Below are 14160 nucleotides of genomic sequence, written 5' to 3'. Positions count from 1 at the left end.
TCAAAAATTAAAACTATTGTTGGTATTTTATTGGGATTATGATGGGGTTCTATTTACACTTTGTTGTCTTCAAATTTATTCAATTTTTTTTTGGGAAAGAGGAGCGGGGCGAACCCACTAAAGACCCAGGGACGTGCACAAGCCTCGGTGGAATAAATGGGGATGAGGCCGCGCTCACGTGGGCGCTGAACCACCCATACACAACCACTATTCACAACTCCCAGAAATTTATTCAATTGAATATGCTTAGCAATTATAGCCCACAACATAATTTGAATTGCATTTAGGGTTTGCATCATGATGAATTGTTTGCTTGAAATCAACTGCTTGGCAGGGTAAGAGCTTCCTCCTTTTTCTCTTGATGGAATGTTCCTTCTCATAGATGACTCGACATCCCTCTAGCTCCTTTGATGTTCCTGCATCTTAGTATCACTGAGGAAGAAAAGGCTAACATTGCATTGTCTTGAATGACATGGCATACTGTAGGATGACATGGCCTCTCCAAGGTGATGTGTACATGCCAAATAAGCACCGTGATGTGGTGATGTGGACATGATTGGGTGACTCAGATTTTCCAGCTGCCACGCAAATAAGTTGGACGAAAAAACCAACGAGTGACCAATCGGAGAAACTTAAATAATGTTGGGTGACCTTTTTGATTTAAAATTTATTTTGATGGCCCAAATGAAAATAACCCATAGTTGGGTAGCCTTTCAAAAAATTTACTCGTTGAATAACTTATACATGTTATTGGCATCTCAAACAGATATAATGTTAATAAATCACCAACCTGTCACTGTTCCACAAATAATTTCTACATGTTATTGACCTCTCAAACAAATATAATGTTACTGGATCACCTATCTGTTGCCATATTTATGTTAATTACATCAATCCTTAAATATACAAACGAAGATAAGAACTGGTATATGGTATTAGTGCAGGATCTCTAACTAATTCAGTTCAATGCGATTTATACTCCATGCTTTATCTCTGTCAGTGAATGCTTTTTCAGATGTTTCGGGCTCCTTATTTTGAACTTAGTCCTTTCAGTGCTGCTGCAAAAAGCTAACCAAAAAAAAAAAAAATTTATTTAGTAATCAAATCAGAAGCACGAAATATAGTACATGGTAGAAATTTAGAAAGGTATGTTGTGCAGTTTGTTTCCTACTAGGGGTTTACCATGTGCCTCCCTAAGCCTTCATAATTGCATACAAGTGATACAACTTCCTAAAAATTTTCACGTTATTACAAAAGCCTCCATGCCTTGAATCATGAGTATAACTTTGGAAAAAGGAATTCAAACAATGGTGTTCAGTGGAACATTCTGAAAATGTCCCCTACCCCGAAATCTTGTTAACCTGAGGATGAATTTGTGGATGGGTGAAGAGTTCAGTCACCTATGTCAAATTATGAAGAAATCAGGGAGTTTCATGCAAAAGCAAAATAATTCAAATAGGTATATGCAAAGAAACCCTTTCTACTTTGATTTTTTGTACATCAGCAGGCGGGTAGAGCATGTTCACCTATATGACTATATCTAATTTTATTATCCATAAATTGATAGCTTTCTCCTAATTTTTGAATAATTGCCTAGTATTTTGCAGATTCAGCTTTTATGCACAAGAAATATCCCCAACCTATGTTCACTCTGTGTCTCACACTTCAAAAAGCTCATCTCTTCAAAGTTCAGTTTATTCCAACCATTTCAAAGTTTTCTCATTCTTACCAATACCAGTCTTATGCATTCAAAGTTTCAATTAAGCTACTTGAACCTAACCAAAAGATAAACATGAACATTGTTAAAAAAACGAATTAAGATGTATTAGTGACCTTATGCGAAGGTGCCCCAGGATGCGAGCTACTACGACTGTTAGCTTCCAGTGTATAACTTCTGCTGTTTCCCCCAACTTCTATGTGAGCTTGCTGATCAAGGGAGTTCTTGGCAGGCACACTATCATTTGTCAAACTGGACATCCTTGTATCCATTTCCTGAGGTAGAATATGGCGGGTTCCAGAAGGATAATTCATATCGAGCTTTTGATCATTATGCTTGCGGATTTCATGATTGCTTTGACTCTGATCTTTCTTTGAAAACTGTGTAGCTGCAGCTTTGGCACCGGCTATAGCCACACTAACACTACATGAGTGCCCCGGTTCTGATAATTTAGAGCCAGTTTTGCATGATGGAAGTGATCCAGGCTTCAATGACAATGGGTTTGAAATATCTGGAAGTGGAAACTTCACTGGTAGGGGGCCTTTCACTGGACGTAGGCCTCTGATTGCAGCATCGTAAATCTGTAGTGTGAATGAAATGTTAGAGAATGAATTCACATAATACAAGTTGTGATTAAAAAAACAGAAATTGTGATTTAAAAAACAGAATGAAATGTTGCAGCATCGTAAATAGCACATATAAGTTGTGATCTAAAAAAAACAGAAATTGTCGAAAAATAAAAATTTTAGAATAAGATATCAGCTGGATTCGCATGAGTACCTTTTTCTCCAAGTTATAAACCCCTTGATAGCCCCGCATTTCAAAAGGTACAAGCAGTTTCTACAATGAATGGAAGTAATAGGTTAGAAACTCAAATTTTAATACACCGCAATACCAAATGATGATAGCATAATCTCATTCATATTACCTTTCAAATAGCAAAACAATCAACTTATGAAGATAAAATTATAGCACAGAAAAAATTTAATTGTTTAGATTGTTTTTATTTTAAAAGATTTCAAGTGAGCAAACCTGTGGATTTTCACAGAGCCAGCAAAACTGCGTCAAACCTTCGAACCTCACCTGCACATAACAGCAACATCACAATAATTAAATGAGAACCAAAACCAAAGATTACTCATGAAAGATTATAGGAAATAGGTTGCAATGAAAGTTTTAAATGTTTCATACCGATTCTGGTACTTCATCCCAGCATACCAGCTCTTCACTCTTCACACAACCAACCACTTCAACACACCCTTCAATCAACAAGAAAGCATTGCTTATTTAGCCAAGATAATCATCTGAAACATGAATGACATGAAGATAGAATGAGTTGTATCAAACATATCAGATTAGCTCATCATCAAGAGATTGTTAGAACTCCCCTCCTAAGATCCAAATACATTGAACAGTGCAATTCACAATTCATCGAACCAGAACAGTTTATGAAGCATGACATATTTTCTTATGATTGAGGCTGTTAAAAATACATTTAAGCAAAATCAGAAGGGCACAGACAAAAATGGTATAATATTTTTTTGGATTTTTATTTATCATCGTTTGTATTTCTTCTATATATAGTGGTTCTGCTTCTACATTTTAAATAGCAACAACCATGTGACAAAGTGGATGTCAAATCAGGGCCATCTGGTCCACATTTAAATTGGAGAGAGCGCGGCACCATCTAGATCAATGTTTTAAAAACTGGATCGGTTGTCAACCCGGTTAGGCAATTGGTTCACAGTCCAACCGGTAGAATCGGTTGAACCGGCTGGTTCAACCGGATTTAATATTGTTCAAATAAATAAATTTTTAAAATTTTTTTTAAAAAATTTTAAAAATTAAAAAATAAGGAAAAAAATAAGGAAAAAATTTAAAAAAATACAAAATACAAATTACAAAGTTATATTGCCTCTATAAGGTCACAAAGTGTCAATTCTACATAAAATTGAATTTTTCAAAGTACAAATATACAAGATACAACCGTACAACAAATATTCAAAAATAAAGAATTAAATAAAATATTAGTATGCAACAACAACAAAAACAACAATAAAAATGAGGAATAATATAAAATGCAAATATATAATATTTTGCTTTTTTTTGGACCCGGTTTAATTTTAAAAATTTAAAATAAATAAAAAAAACCATCCGGTCCTGCTCAACCGGTTCACCAGTTGAACTAGCCAGTTTGGTTATTTAGTGTTTAGTGTGACTAATCAGACCGGTTTATTGGCTGGTTCCCGGTTGAACCGGCCGATCCGGTCCGGTTTTAAAACATTGATCTGGATGACACCATGTGCCCCTAGCATTTAATAAAGCGAGACAAAGGCTCCATTCATTCATTGCTTTAATCGAATCAATTGTGATTTCATTGTGATCTTAAAAGTTTTAACAATTTGATACCATTAAATCATAATTTAAAATTCGATTTTATATAGATCTAGTCTTTATTAAATGTTCTAACTCAGCTTATCTATTTAGTACTTCGCATGACAAACCTCATTTTTACAAACCTTGTTCATGATGTATAATTAGTGAAGCACTTGCTGATTTTACATGCCAAACTCATATTTAACAACCTTTGTCACAATGTTATTACAGTGAGTGAGTAGTAAAGCACTTGCCTTCCCATTTATATCCTAGTATATATAACCTGTGGTTGGTGCAACATTACGACACCTTCTAAAGTTGCAGATTTCTTTAAATGCCAGTCGGTCTGTGCTAAGTTAGATTATCAGCACTCATAAAATTGTGAAAGAATGGTTTCACATGCATCATTTAATTAGATCAATTAAGCATCCAGTTAATCACTAACATGTCTTATATACATATTCAATAGCATAAAAGGCTAATGTAATCAATTTTGTCGCTACGTTCTGATATAATACTTTATGTTTCTCATATCACAAACCGTTGACTTCGTAATTCAATTATAGCCCATCAAGGTCCGACATTGTACTCAGCAGTTACTGCATATTAGAGATCGATAGAATTTGTTTAAACTTTGAACTAACTAGTTTCTTTATCGGGCCTTAGAATTTTGCATTTCATAGTAATGCAACATCATGATAACCTTAAAGTTGCTCTATTTAAAGGGGTACAGTAAATCATCATCAACTATCACAAGTAGCATCCAGTACAAAATTCCCAACAATCATATACACCAAATTCCTCTGCTTAGTATTGTATTTATATTGAAATATGAGCTACTAGCATTCAATACCAAATCTGTATCAAACATGTTATATTTCTCTACTCTATAGAGTATTTGCTATTGACATAAGAATTAGTGGCATCCAGTACCAAATTTCCATCAATCAAGCATGCTAATTTTTCCAACATGTATTGTATTTACTATTGAAATATGAATTTTTACCATCCAATGCCAAATTTCTATCAATCAAACAAGCCAAAGATTTCCACTCAGCAGAATATTTATTATAAAAAATATGAACTAGCAGCATCCAAAACCACATTTTTAATCAATGAAACGTACAGAATTTCTCTATTCAGCAGCCTACTAACAACTGAAATCAAAGAATCAATTCACATAGAAATCTTGCAGATATAACAGACCTAAGAGCCTGGAAACTGGATAGTGATCAGGAAACTTAATGTCAATGATCCCATTCACCGCATAAATCTCTCTGTAGAAATCCTCCATCACCTTGATGGTATCCGGTTCCGGGACCTTCGCCGCAGCATGAATCCAGATCCGACCTACAAGACAAACGATTCAGCAACAATCCAAACAAGAAGAGAAAAGATTGGGAAAAAAATTTAGGGTTAGAGAAAATCAGAGAAACGGACCATTGATGGGAGCAGGCCAAGATCGGCCTTCGATGCGCTTGATGCCATGGACAAGGAGGGATGCCCATGGCTGGTGCATCGTCAGGCATGGATTCCTATACCGATCTCCGCCACCGCCTCCGCCCCTTCTCATTGTCGGGTATCCGCGCAGGAGCTTTCGACACGCACAGCGTTTTGTCGGGACGATAAAAGAGTGACACACAAGTCAGAACAATGGTTTTTTAAACGCATGTACCTTTTTATGTACCCTTATTTATTTATTTATTTATTTATTAAGATTAAGAAATTAAATATTATAAAATTAAAATTGTATTTAATTGAGATTTATAATAATTTTAATATTAATTATAAAAAAATATTTATTAAAATAATTAAATAGTGTTGGTAATGATAGGATGGGGCTTAGGTTTTTTTATTAAATTGCAAGAGCTTTTTTTTAATAACATATATCCTAATGGTAATTCTTTCCTCTCATAAAATTGCAAAGGATTTTTTTTTATTAAGTTGAGGTGACTGATTTAATTTGTCATTTTATATTTGAATTGAGTTTAATTAGTTAAAAAAAAATTTACCTGTAAATAAAAGATCCTAAAAAACCATTTTTATTTTTTCCTTTTGTTTTTAAAACTACCCATTAATAACATCTTTTATAGCATACCTCTTCTCCATCTCAACCCTTCATCATCTTCATCCCTACTCTCATCCTCTTGTAAGTGGAGATAGAAAAAAAAACTCAGTGATCCTTTAAAGTCCACTATGGACGAGAAAAGAGTTACTCCTCACTGATAATCTCCATCCTCAGTGCCACAACATCACTCAATTTCAATTTCCTCCCTTTCTGCGTACAGCAACAAGAAGTCTATATTCTCAATTATTTGGGGTCAATTACATGGGTTCTTTCCGCTACAAGAAAAATAAGAATTTGGCACGGTAATTTTGTCACGAAATAAAAACCGTGCCAAATTTTTCATCGAAATTGGCACGGAACAAAAAAATATGACAATAATTGGCACGAAAACAAAAACCTTGACAAAGTTTGTCACGGTCTTTGTTTCCGTGCCAATATTTGTGACAAATTTATCACGGTATTTAGCACGGTACGTACGATCAGTGGCAAAAACCGTGACAAATACAAAAACATTATTTTCACGATTAAAACCGTGATAAAAAGCAGTGACAAAATAAATCAACATAAAATTAACTTTTAGTAATATTATACAAAACTAAAACAAATTTATACAAAAATATAATTCAATTATAATCATTTTTTTATAAAATAATTAGAAACATATTTGATTTGGCACGGAATCGGGCACGGTTTTGAGAAAACCGTGGCAAATACCGTGCCAAAGAAATATATTTGGCACGGTATTTGGAACGGCCTGCCCTATGCCGTGCCAACATAAAATAGACTTTTAGTAATATTACAAAAAACTAAAACAAATTTATAAAAAAATATAATTCCAATTATAATCATTTTTTATTACAATAATTTCAAACATATTTATTTGGCACGGTTTTGACAAAACCGTGGCAAATACTGTGCTAAAGACAAATATTTGCCACTGCCTGCCCTATGCCATGCCAAAAACCATGACAAATAATTTTATTTGTCACGGTTATTGGGACCGTTTTGAATATACTTTATCAAATTCATTCCTATATTTCTTAGTTTTCTCATTAAAAATTATATTTGTTGTGTACACGCACAAATATTATGATTAACTCAATAGCAAATAAATCTAAATAACAAAATATAAAATTAGCATTGATGCATATGGAAACATCTCAATCTAGTGAAAGTGAACATAATGCAAATAAACTAGTGAATATTTTATTAAGTAAAACATTAAAAACTAACAACTATTTACACCTAATCGTCTTGTCTATATTACAACCGTCCACTATGCAAAGAATATCAAATTATTGATGACATAATTTCAATTATAAGCATTTATTTATAAAATAATTAGAAACTTATTTATTTGGCACAAAATTTGGCACATTTTTCTTAAAACCATGCCAAAAAAATATATATATATTTGGCCTATGCCGTGCCAAAAACCGTAACAATTAACTTTTTTTTGTCATGGTTATTGGGACGGTTTGGGATATACTTTGTCAAATTCATACCTATATTTTTTATTTCTTTCATAAAAAATTATATTTGTTGTGTACATGCACAAATATTATGATTAACTCAATAGCTAATAAATCTAAATAACAAAATATAAAATTAGCATTGATGCATATGTAAACATCTCAATCTAGTTAAAGTGAACATAATGCAAATAAACTAGTGAATATTTTATTAAGTAAAATATTAAAAACTAATAACTATTTACACTCACTCGTCTTGTCTATATTACAACCGTCCACAATGCAAAGAATATCAAATTATTGATGACATAATTCCAATTATAATTATTTTTTTACAAAATAATTAGAAACTTATTTATTTGGAACATAATTTGGCACGGTTTTCTCAAAACTGTGACAAATACCATGCCAAAGAAAAATATTTGGCACGGTATTTGGCACGGACTGCCCTATGTCGTGCCAAAAACCGTAACAAATAATTTTATTTGTCACGGTTATTGGGACCGTTTTGAATATAATTTGTCAAATTCATTCCTATATTTTTTATTTTTTTCATAAAAAATTATATTTAGTTGTGTACATGCACAAATATTAGGATTAACTCAATAGCAAATAAATCTAAATAACAAAATATAAAATTAGCATTGATGCATATGAAACATCTCAATCTAGTTAGAGTGAACATAATGCAAATAAACTAGTGAATATTTTATTAAATAAAACATTAAAAACTAACAACTATTTACACCCACTCATCTTGTCTATATTACAACCGTCCACCATGCAAAGAATATCAAATTATTGATGACATAATTCCAATTATAATAAATAATTAGAAACATATTTATTTGGCACGGAATCGAGAATGGTTTTGAGAAAAACGTGAAAACCGTGCCAAAGAAAAATATTTGGCACGGTTTGCCCTATGCTGTGCCAAAAACCGTGACAAATAATTTTATTTGTCACGGTTATTGGGACGGTTTTGGATATACTTTGTCAAATTCATTCCTATATTTTTTATTTTTTTCATAAAAAATTATATTTGTTGTGTACACGCACAAATATTATAATTAACTCATTAGCAAATAAATCTAAATAACAAAATATTAAAATCAACATTGATGCATATGGAAACATCTCAATGTAGTTAAAGTGAACATAATGCAAATAAACTAGTGAATATTTTATTAAGTAAAACATTACAAACTAATAACTAATTACACCCACTCGTCTTATCTATATTACAACCGTCCACCATGCAAAGAATATCAAATTATTAATGACATAATTTCAATTATAATCATTTTTTTATAAAATAATTGGAAACTTATTTATTTGGCACGGAATTTTGCACGGTTTTCTCAAAACCGTGGCAAATACCGTGCCAAAGAAAATTTTTTGGCAAGGCCTACCCTATGTTGTGCCAAAAACCATGCCAAATAATTTTATTTGTCACGGTTATTAGGACGGTTTTGGATATACTTTTTCAAATTCATTCCTATATTTTTTTATTTTTTCATAAAAAATTATGTTTGTTGTATACATGCACAAATATTATGATCAACTCAATAGCAAATAAATCTAAATAACAAAATATAAAATTAGCATTAATGCTTATGGAAACATCTCAATCTAGTTAAAGTGAACATTATGCAAATAAACTAGTGAATATTTTATTAAGTAAAACTTTAAAAACCAACAACTATTTACACCCACTCGTCTTGTCTATATTACAACCGTCGACCATTCAATGAATATCAAATTATTTATGACATAATTCCAATTATAATCATTTTTCTATAAAATAATTAGAAACTTATTTACTTGGTACGAAATTTTGCACGGTTTTCTCAAAACTGTGGCAAATACCGTGCCAAAGAAAAATATTTGGCATAGTATTCGGCACGGAATGCCCTATGCCGTGCCAAAAACCGTGCCAAATAATTTTATTTGTCACGGTTATTAGGACGGTTTTGGATATACTTTGTCAAATTCATTCCTATATTTCTTAGTTTTCTCATTAAAAATTATATTTGTTGTGTACACGCACAAATATTATGATTAACTCAATAGCAAATAAATCTAAATAACAAAATATAAAATTAGCATTGATGCATATGGAAACATCTCAATCTAGTTAAAGTGAACATAATGCAAACAAACTAGTGAATATTTTATTAAGTAAAACTTTAAAAACTAACAACTATTTACACCCACTCATCTTGTCTATTATACAACCATCCACCATTCAATGAATATCAAATTATTGATGATATAATTCCAATTATAATCATTTTTTTATAAAATAATTAGAAACTTATTTATTTGGCACGGTTTTCTCAAAACCGAGGCAAATACCGTGCCAAAGAAAAATATTTGGCATAGTATTCGGCACAATCTGCCCTATGCCGTGCCAAAAACCGTGACAAATAATTTTATTTGTCACGGTTATTGGGACGGTTTTGGATATACTTTTGTCAAATACATTCCTAAATTTTTTTAATTTTTTACATACAAAATTATATTTGTTGTGTACATGCATAAATATTATGATTAACTCAATATCAAATAAATGTAAATAACAAAACATAAAATTAGCATTAATGCATATGGAAACATCTCAATCTAGTTGAAGTGAACATAATGCAAAGTGAATATTTTATTAAGTAAAACATTACAAACTAATAACTATTTACACCCACTCGTCTTGTCTATATTACAACCGTCCGCCATGCAAAGAATATCAAATTATTAATGACATAATTGCAATTATAATCATTTTTTTATAAAATAATTAGAAACTTATTTATTTGGCACGGACTTTTGCACGGTTTTCTCAAAATCGTGGCAAATATTGTGCCAAAGAAAAATATTTGGCACGGTATTTGACACGGCCTACCTATACCGTGCCAAAAAGCCGTGATAAATAATTTTATTTGTCACGGTTATTGGGACCTTTTTGGATATACTTTGTCAAATTCATTCCTATATTTTTTAATTTTCTAATTAAAAATTATATTTGTTGTGTACATGCACAAATATTATAATTAACTCAATAGCAAATAAATCTAAATAACAAAATATAAAATTAGCATTGATGCATATGGAAACATCTCAATCTAGTGAGAGTGAACATAATGCAAATAAACAAGTGAATATTTTATTAAGTAGAACATTAAAAAGTAAAAACTAACAACTACTTACACCTACTCGTCTTGTCTATATTACAACCATCCACCATGTAAAGAATATCAAATTATTGATGACATAATTCCAATTATAATCATTTTTTATAAAATAATTAGAAACTTAGTTATTTGGCACGGAATTTGACACGGTTTTCTCAAAACCATGCCAAATACCGTGCCAAAGAAAAATATTTGGCACGGCCAACCTTATGCTGTGCCTGAAACCGTGACAAATAATTTTATTCATCACGGTTTTTCGCACGGTTTTGGATATAATTTGTCAAATTCATTCCCATATTTTTTATTTTTTTCATAAAAAAATTATATTTGTTGTGTACATGCACAAATATTATGATTAAATCAATAACAAATAAATCTAAATAACAAAATATAAAATTTTCATTGATGCATGTGGAAAGCATCTCAATCTAGTTAGAGTGAACATAATGCAAATAAACTAGTGAATATTTTATTAAGTAAAACATTAAAAACTAATAACTATTTACACCCACTCATTTTATCTATATTACAACCGTCCACCATGCAAAGAATATCAAATTATTGATGACATAATTCCAATTATAATCATGTTTTTTTATAAAAATAATTAGAAACTTATTTATTTGACACGGAATTTGGCACGATTTTCTCAAAACCATGTCAAATACCGTGTCAAAGAAAAATATTTAGCACGGCTTACCCTATGCCGTTCCAAAAACCGTAACAAATAATTTTATTTCTCACGGTTTTGGATATAGGTTGTCAAATTCATTCTTATATTTTTTTTTTTTTTTCATAAAAAAATTATATTTGTCGTGTACATGCACAAAATATTATGATTAAATCAATAGAAAATAAATATAAATAACAAAATATAAAATTAACATGGATTGAAAGGTATAAAATCTCAATTTTAGAATAATTAGAAAAAAATCTATTTGGCACGGAATTTGGCACGGCTTGACCGAAGCTGTGCCAAAAACCGTGACAAATAAGAATATTTGTCATGGTTATTGGAACGGTTTTGGATATGGTTTGTCAAATTCATTGCTACATTTTTTATTTTTCTAATAAAAAATTATATTTGTTGTGTAAATGCACAAATATTGTGATTAACTCAATAGCAAATAAATATAAATAACGAAATATATATTAACAAAAAATTTGAAATTATTGCTATATATATCTATATATCTTTATAATATAATAATTACAGTGAAATATTTATTATTGTTATAATATATCTTAATTTTAGTCAAATATTTGGCTTAATAAAATTTTTTAATGAGTTAAATATATAACAAGAAATTCATGGAAAATGTGCAAAATTAAAATAATAAAGGTGATGATGTTTCTTCATTTGTTTTTGATTTAGGTATAAGAGGAAAATATGTAATTAGAAAATTAGCTCATGACTTTTAATTAATTGTTATAATCTATGTTGACTTAGTTTACATAAGGTGGTTTGATGAATGAAAATAATATTATATATACATATATATATATATGAATAATTAATCTTCTTGAAGATGCACTAGTACATATTATTGTTGATTAATATATTTTTAATTATTAACGCATTTTTTATATATAATGATAATTTTTAGAAATTGTATTTTTTTTTTAAAAAAATTATTAAAATTTTTATTTATTTATTTTTATCAATATTCTTAATGTTTTGCACATTTTTTTAAACCTATTTGCATGTTTTAATTAAAAAAGAGCATTATCTCTAGTAAAACTACTTTATTAACATTATATAAAATATAACTCATGTATTAGACATGAGTTAATAAATTTACTTTCCCATCTTCTCCTTCTTCTCTTTCTATCACTTGGTCTTCTTCTCCTTCTTTTCCTTCTTCGTCGTTCTTCTCCTTTTTTGCAATCTCTACTTCATCTTCAACTTGAGCTTTTCGCCTTTGATCACTTCTTCTTCTCCCAATCTTTTCATCTCTTCTTTGTGGTTTTGGAACCCTAATTTTGAGTTATTTTTTTTTTTGTTTAATTCGGTGTTTTCATTTGATTTGAGCTCTAGATGGTTCGATTGGGAGTTTCTTTGATGACATTGGTTGTTGTTTGCTTGTATTTTTAGGATAGGACACCGAAGAAGAGTGACTCCTGGAGCGAGGCAGCTTTCCACGCGGCGTGAGGACCAGAGATCTCCGCATTTAGTATGTTATTTTCTCAAGTTTGCTCAGTTTTTCTCTTCCTGGTAAATATTAATATGTACACACACACACACACACACACACAGACATCGTCTTAACCTGCTCATTCACACACGAACTAGATCATCAGCCACAATGAGATACCTCAAAGAGAGGTGCTGACCCACTCATTTGCTGTTCTCATCAATGCATGGCCTCACCCACTTGCTAGGAAATACTCAAGACAAAAGTGAAAACTTTCCTTACTAGACAATACTGTCTATTATGGATGGGTGTAAAATGCATACAATTGTCTCCAAGTGCATCAAATGAACTATACGATAAATTGATCTAATGTATTCAACCACACTCATCGTGACTTTTCAAATATTCACTTGTAAGCTGGTTCAGAGTTAGTAGGATGTCTTTGTTGATGCATCTACTCATTTATACTGATGAATTATATGTGGTCCTGATTCTATTTTTAAGATTATACAAGTCTAGAGGATTTATTACTGTGCAATATCCAACCACCAAAGTTGACAGGTTTGAACTCTTCTACCAGCATTGGATGCTTTTTTATCTTTCTTTTTTCTTTTCTTTTTTTTTTTTTGAAACTTCATTCATGTGCAATATCACATGTGCATTTGTCTGACCTATTTCTTTTCTTTAATTTTAGATTCTACATTGTAGAGAGTTATGTGAAATATGAAACATCATTGGATGATTTGTATAATGATGATAGCTTCCAGTAGTTTAACAAAGGTTTTCATGTGTGTGTGCATGTGCATATTTGTTGTGTTACCTCAAACTAGATATTGATTTCCTTATTGAACCTTATATTTATGATTGCTTACGATTTTGTAAGAGAAACCATTCAATGCATATGTTGGTGTAGATTATATCTACTTATCATCTTGAGGATTTGATTTAATTCTCTTTAATATCTTTCAGGTATAGAAAAGTATATACTAAAGCTGCAAAGAGCTGCATTAAGAAAGGTGAAGATTACACCAAGAATGAAATTGAACGGCTCAAGCGCATGCTAGAGAAGGTGATTTTTATTTCCATTTTCTAAAATTGAATAATATATGTTGGAGTACAGAGAATTCTTGCCTATTCGCATGTTCTCCTTTAATTTGATGTGCTTTAACTTCATTTGATTATTCTAGTAAAATATTTTATTCCA

General features: G+C 30.9%; 1 protein-coding gene across 1 annotated transcript; it reads right to left on the bottom strand.

Moving 5' to 3' along the window:
- Positions 1-729: 729 nt before the first annotated feature.
- On the bottom strand, positions 730-5732 carry LOC120269152. The gene is made up of 7 exons (XM_039276473.1): positions 5534-5732; positions 5300-5443; positions 2909-2976; positions 2750-2800; positions 2498-2557; positions 1834-2298; positions 730-1068 (listed from the first exon to the last, which is right to left on the bottom strand). Exons 1-7 carry the CDS (start codon positions 5664-5666, stop codon positions 1030-1032), a joined length of 960 nt encoding a protein of 319 aa, XP_039132407.1. The 5' UTR covers positions 5667-5732; the 3' UTR covers positions 730-1029.
- Positions 5733-14160: the final 8428 nt, after the last annotated feature.

This window comes from Dioscorea cayenensis, chromosome 2, assembly GCF_009730915.1.
Source record: "Dioscorea cayenensis subsp. rotundata cultivar TDr96_F1 chromosome 2, TDr96_F1_v2_PseudoChromosome.rev07_lg8_w22 25.fasta, whole genome shotgun sequence".
NCBI lineage: Eukaryota > Viridiplantae > Streptophyta > Magnoliopsida > Dioscoreales > Dioscoreaceae > Dioscorea > Dioscorea cayenensis.
This window is presented reverse-complemented; position numbering and strand designations above follow the sequence as displayed.

Coding starts and splice junctions, on each gene's coding strand:
- LOC120269152 (XM_039276473.1), bottom strand. CDS start 5,666: ATGAGAAGGGGCGGAGGCGGTGGCGGAGATCGGTATAGGAATCCATGC. Junction 2,558..2,749: donor GGCTCTGTGAAAATCCACAG/GTTTGCTCACTT, acceptor CATTCATTGTAG/AAACTGCTTGTACCTTTTGA. Junction 2,299..2,497: donor TTTATAACTTGGAGAAAAAG/GTACTCATGCGA, acceptor TTCACACTACAG/ATTTACGATGCTGCAATCAG.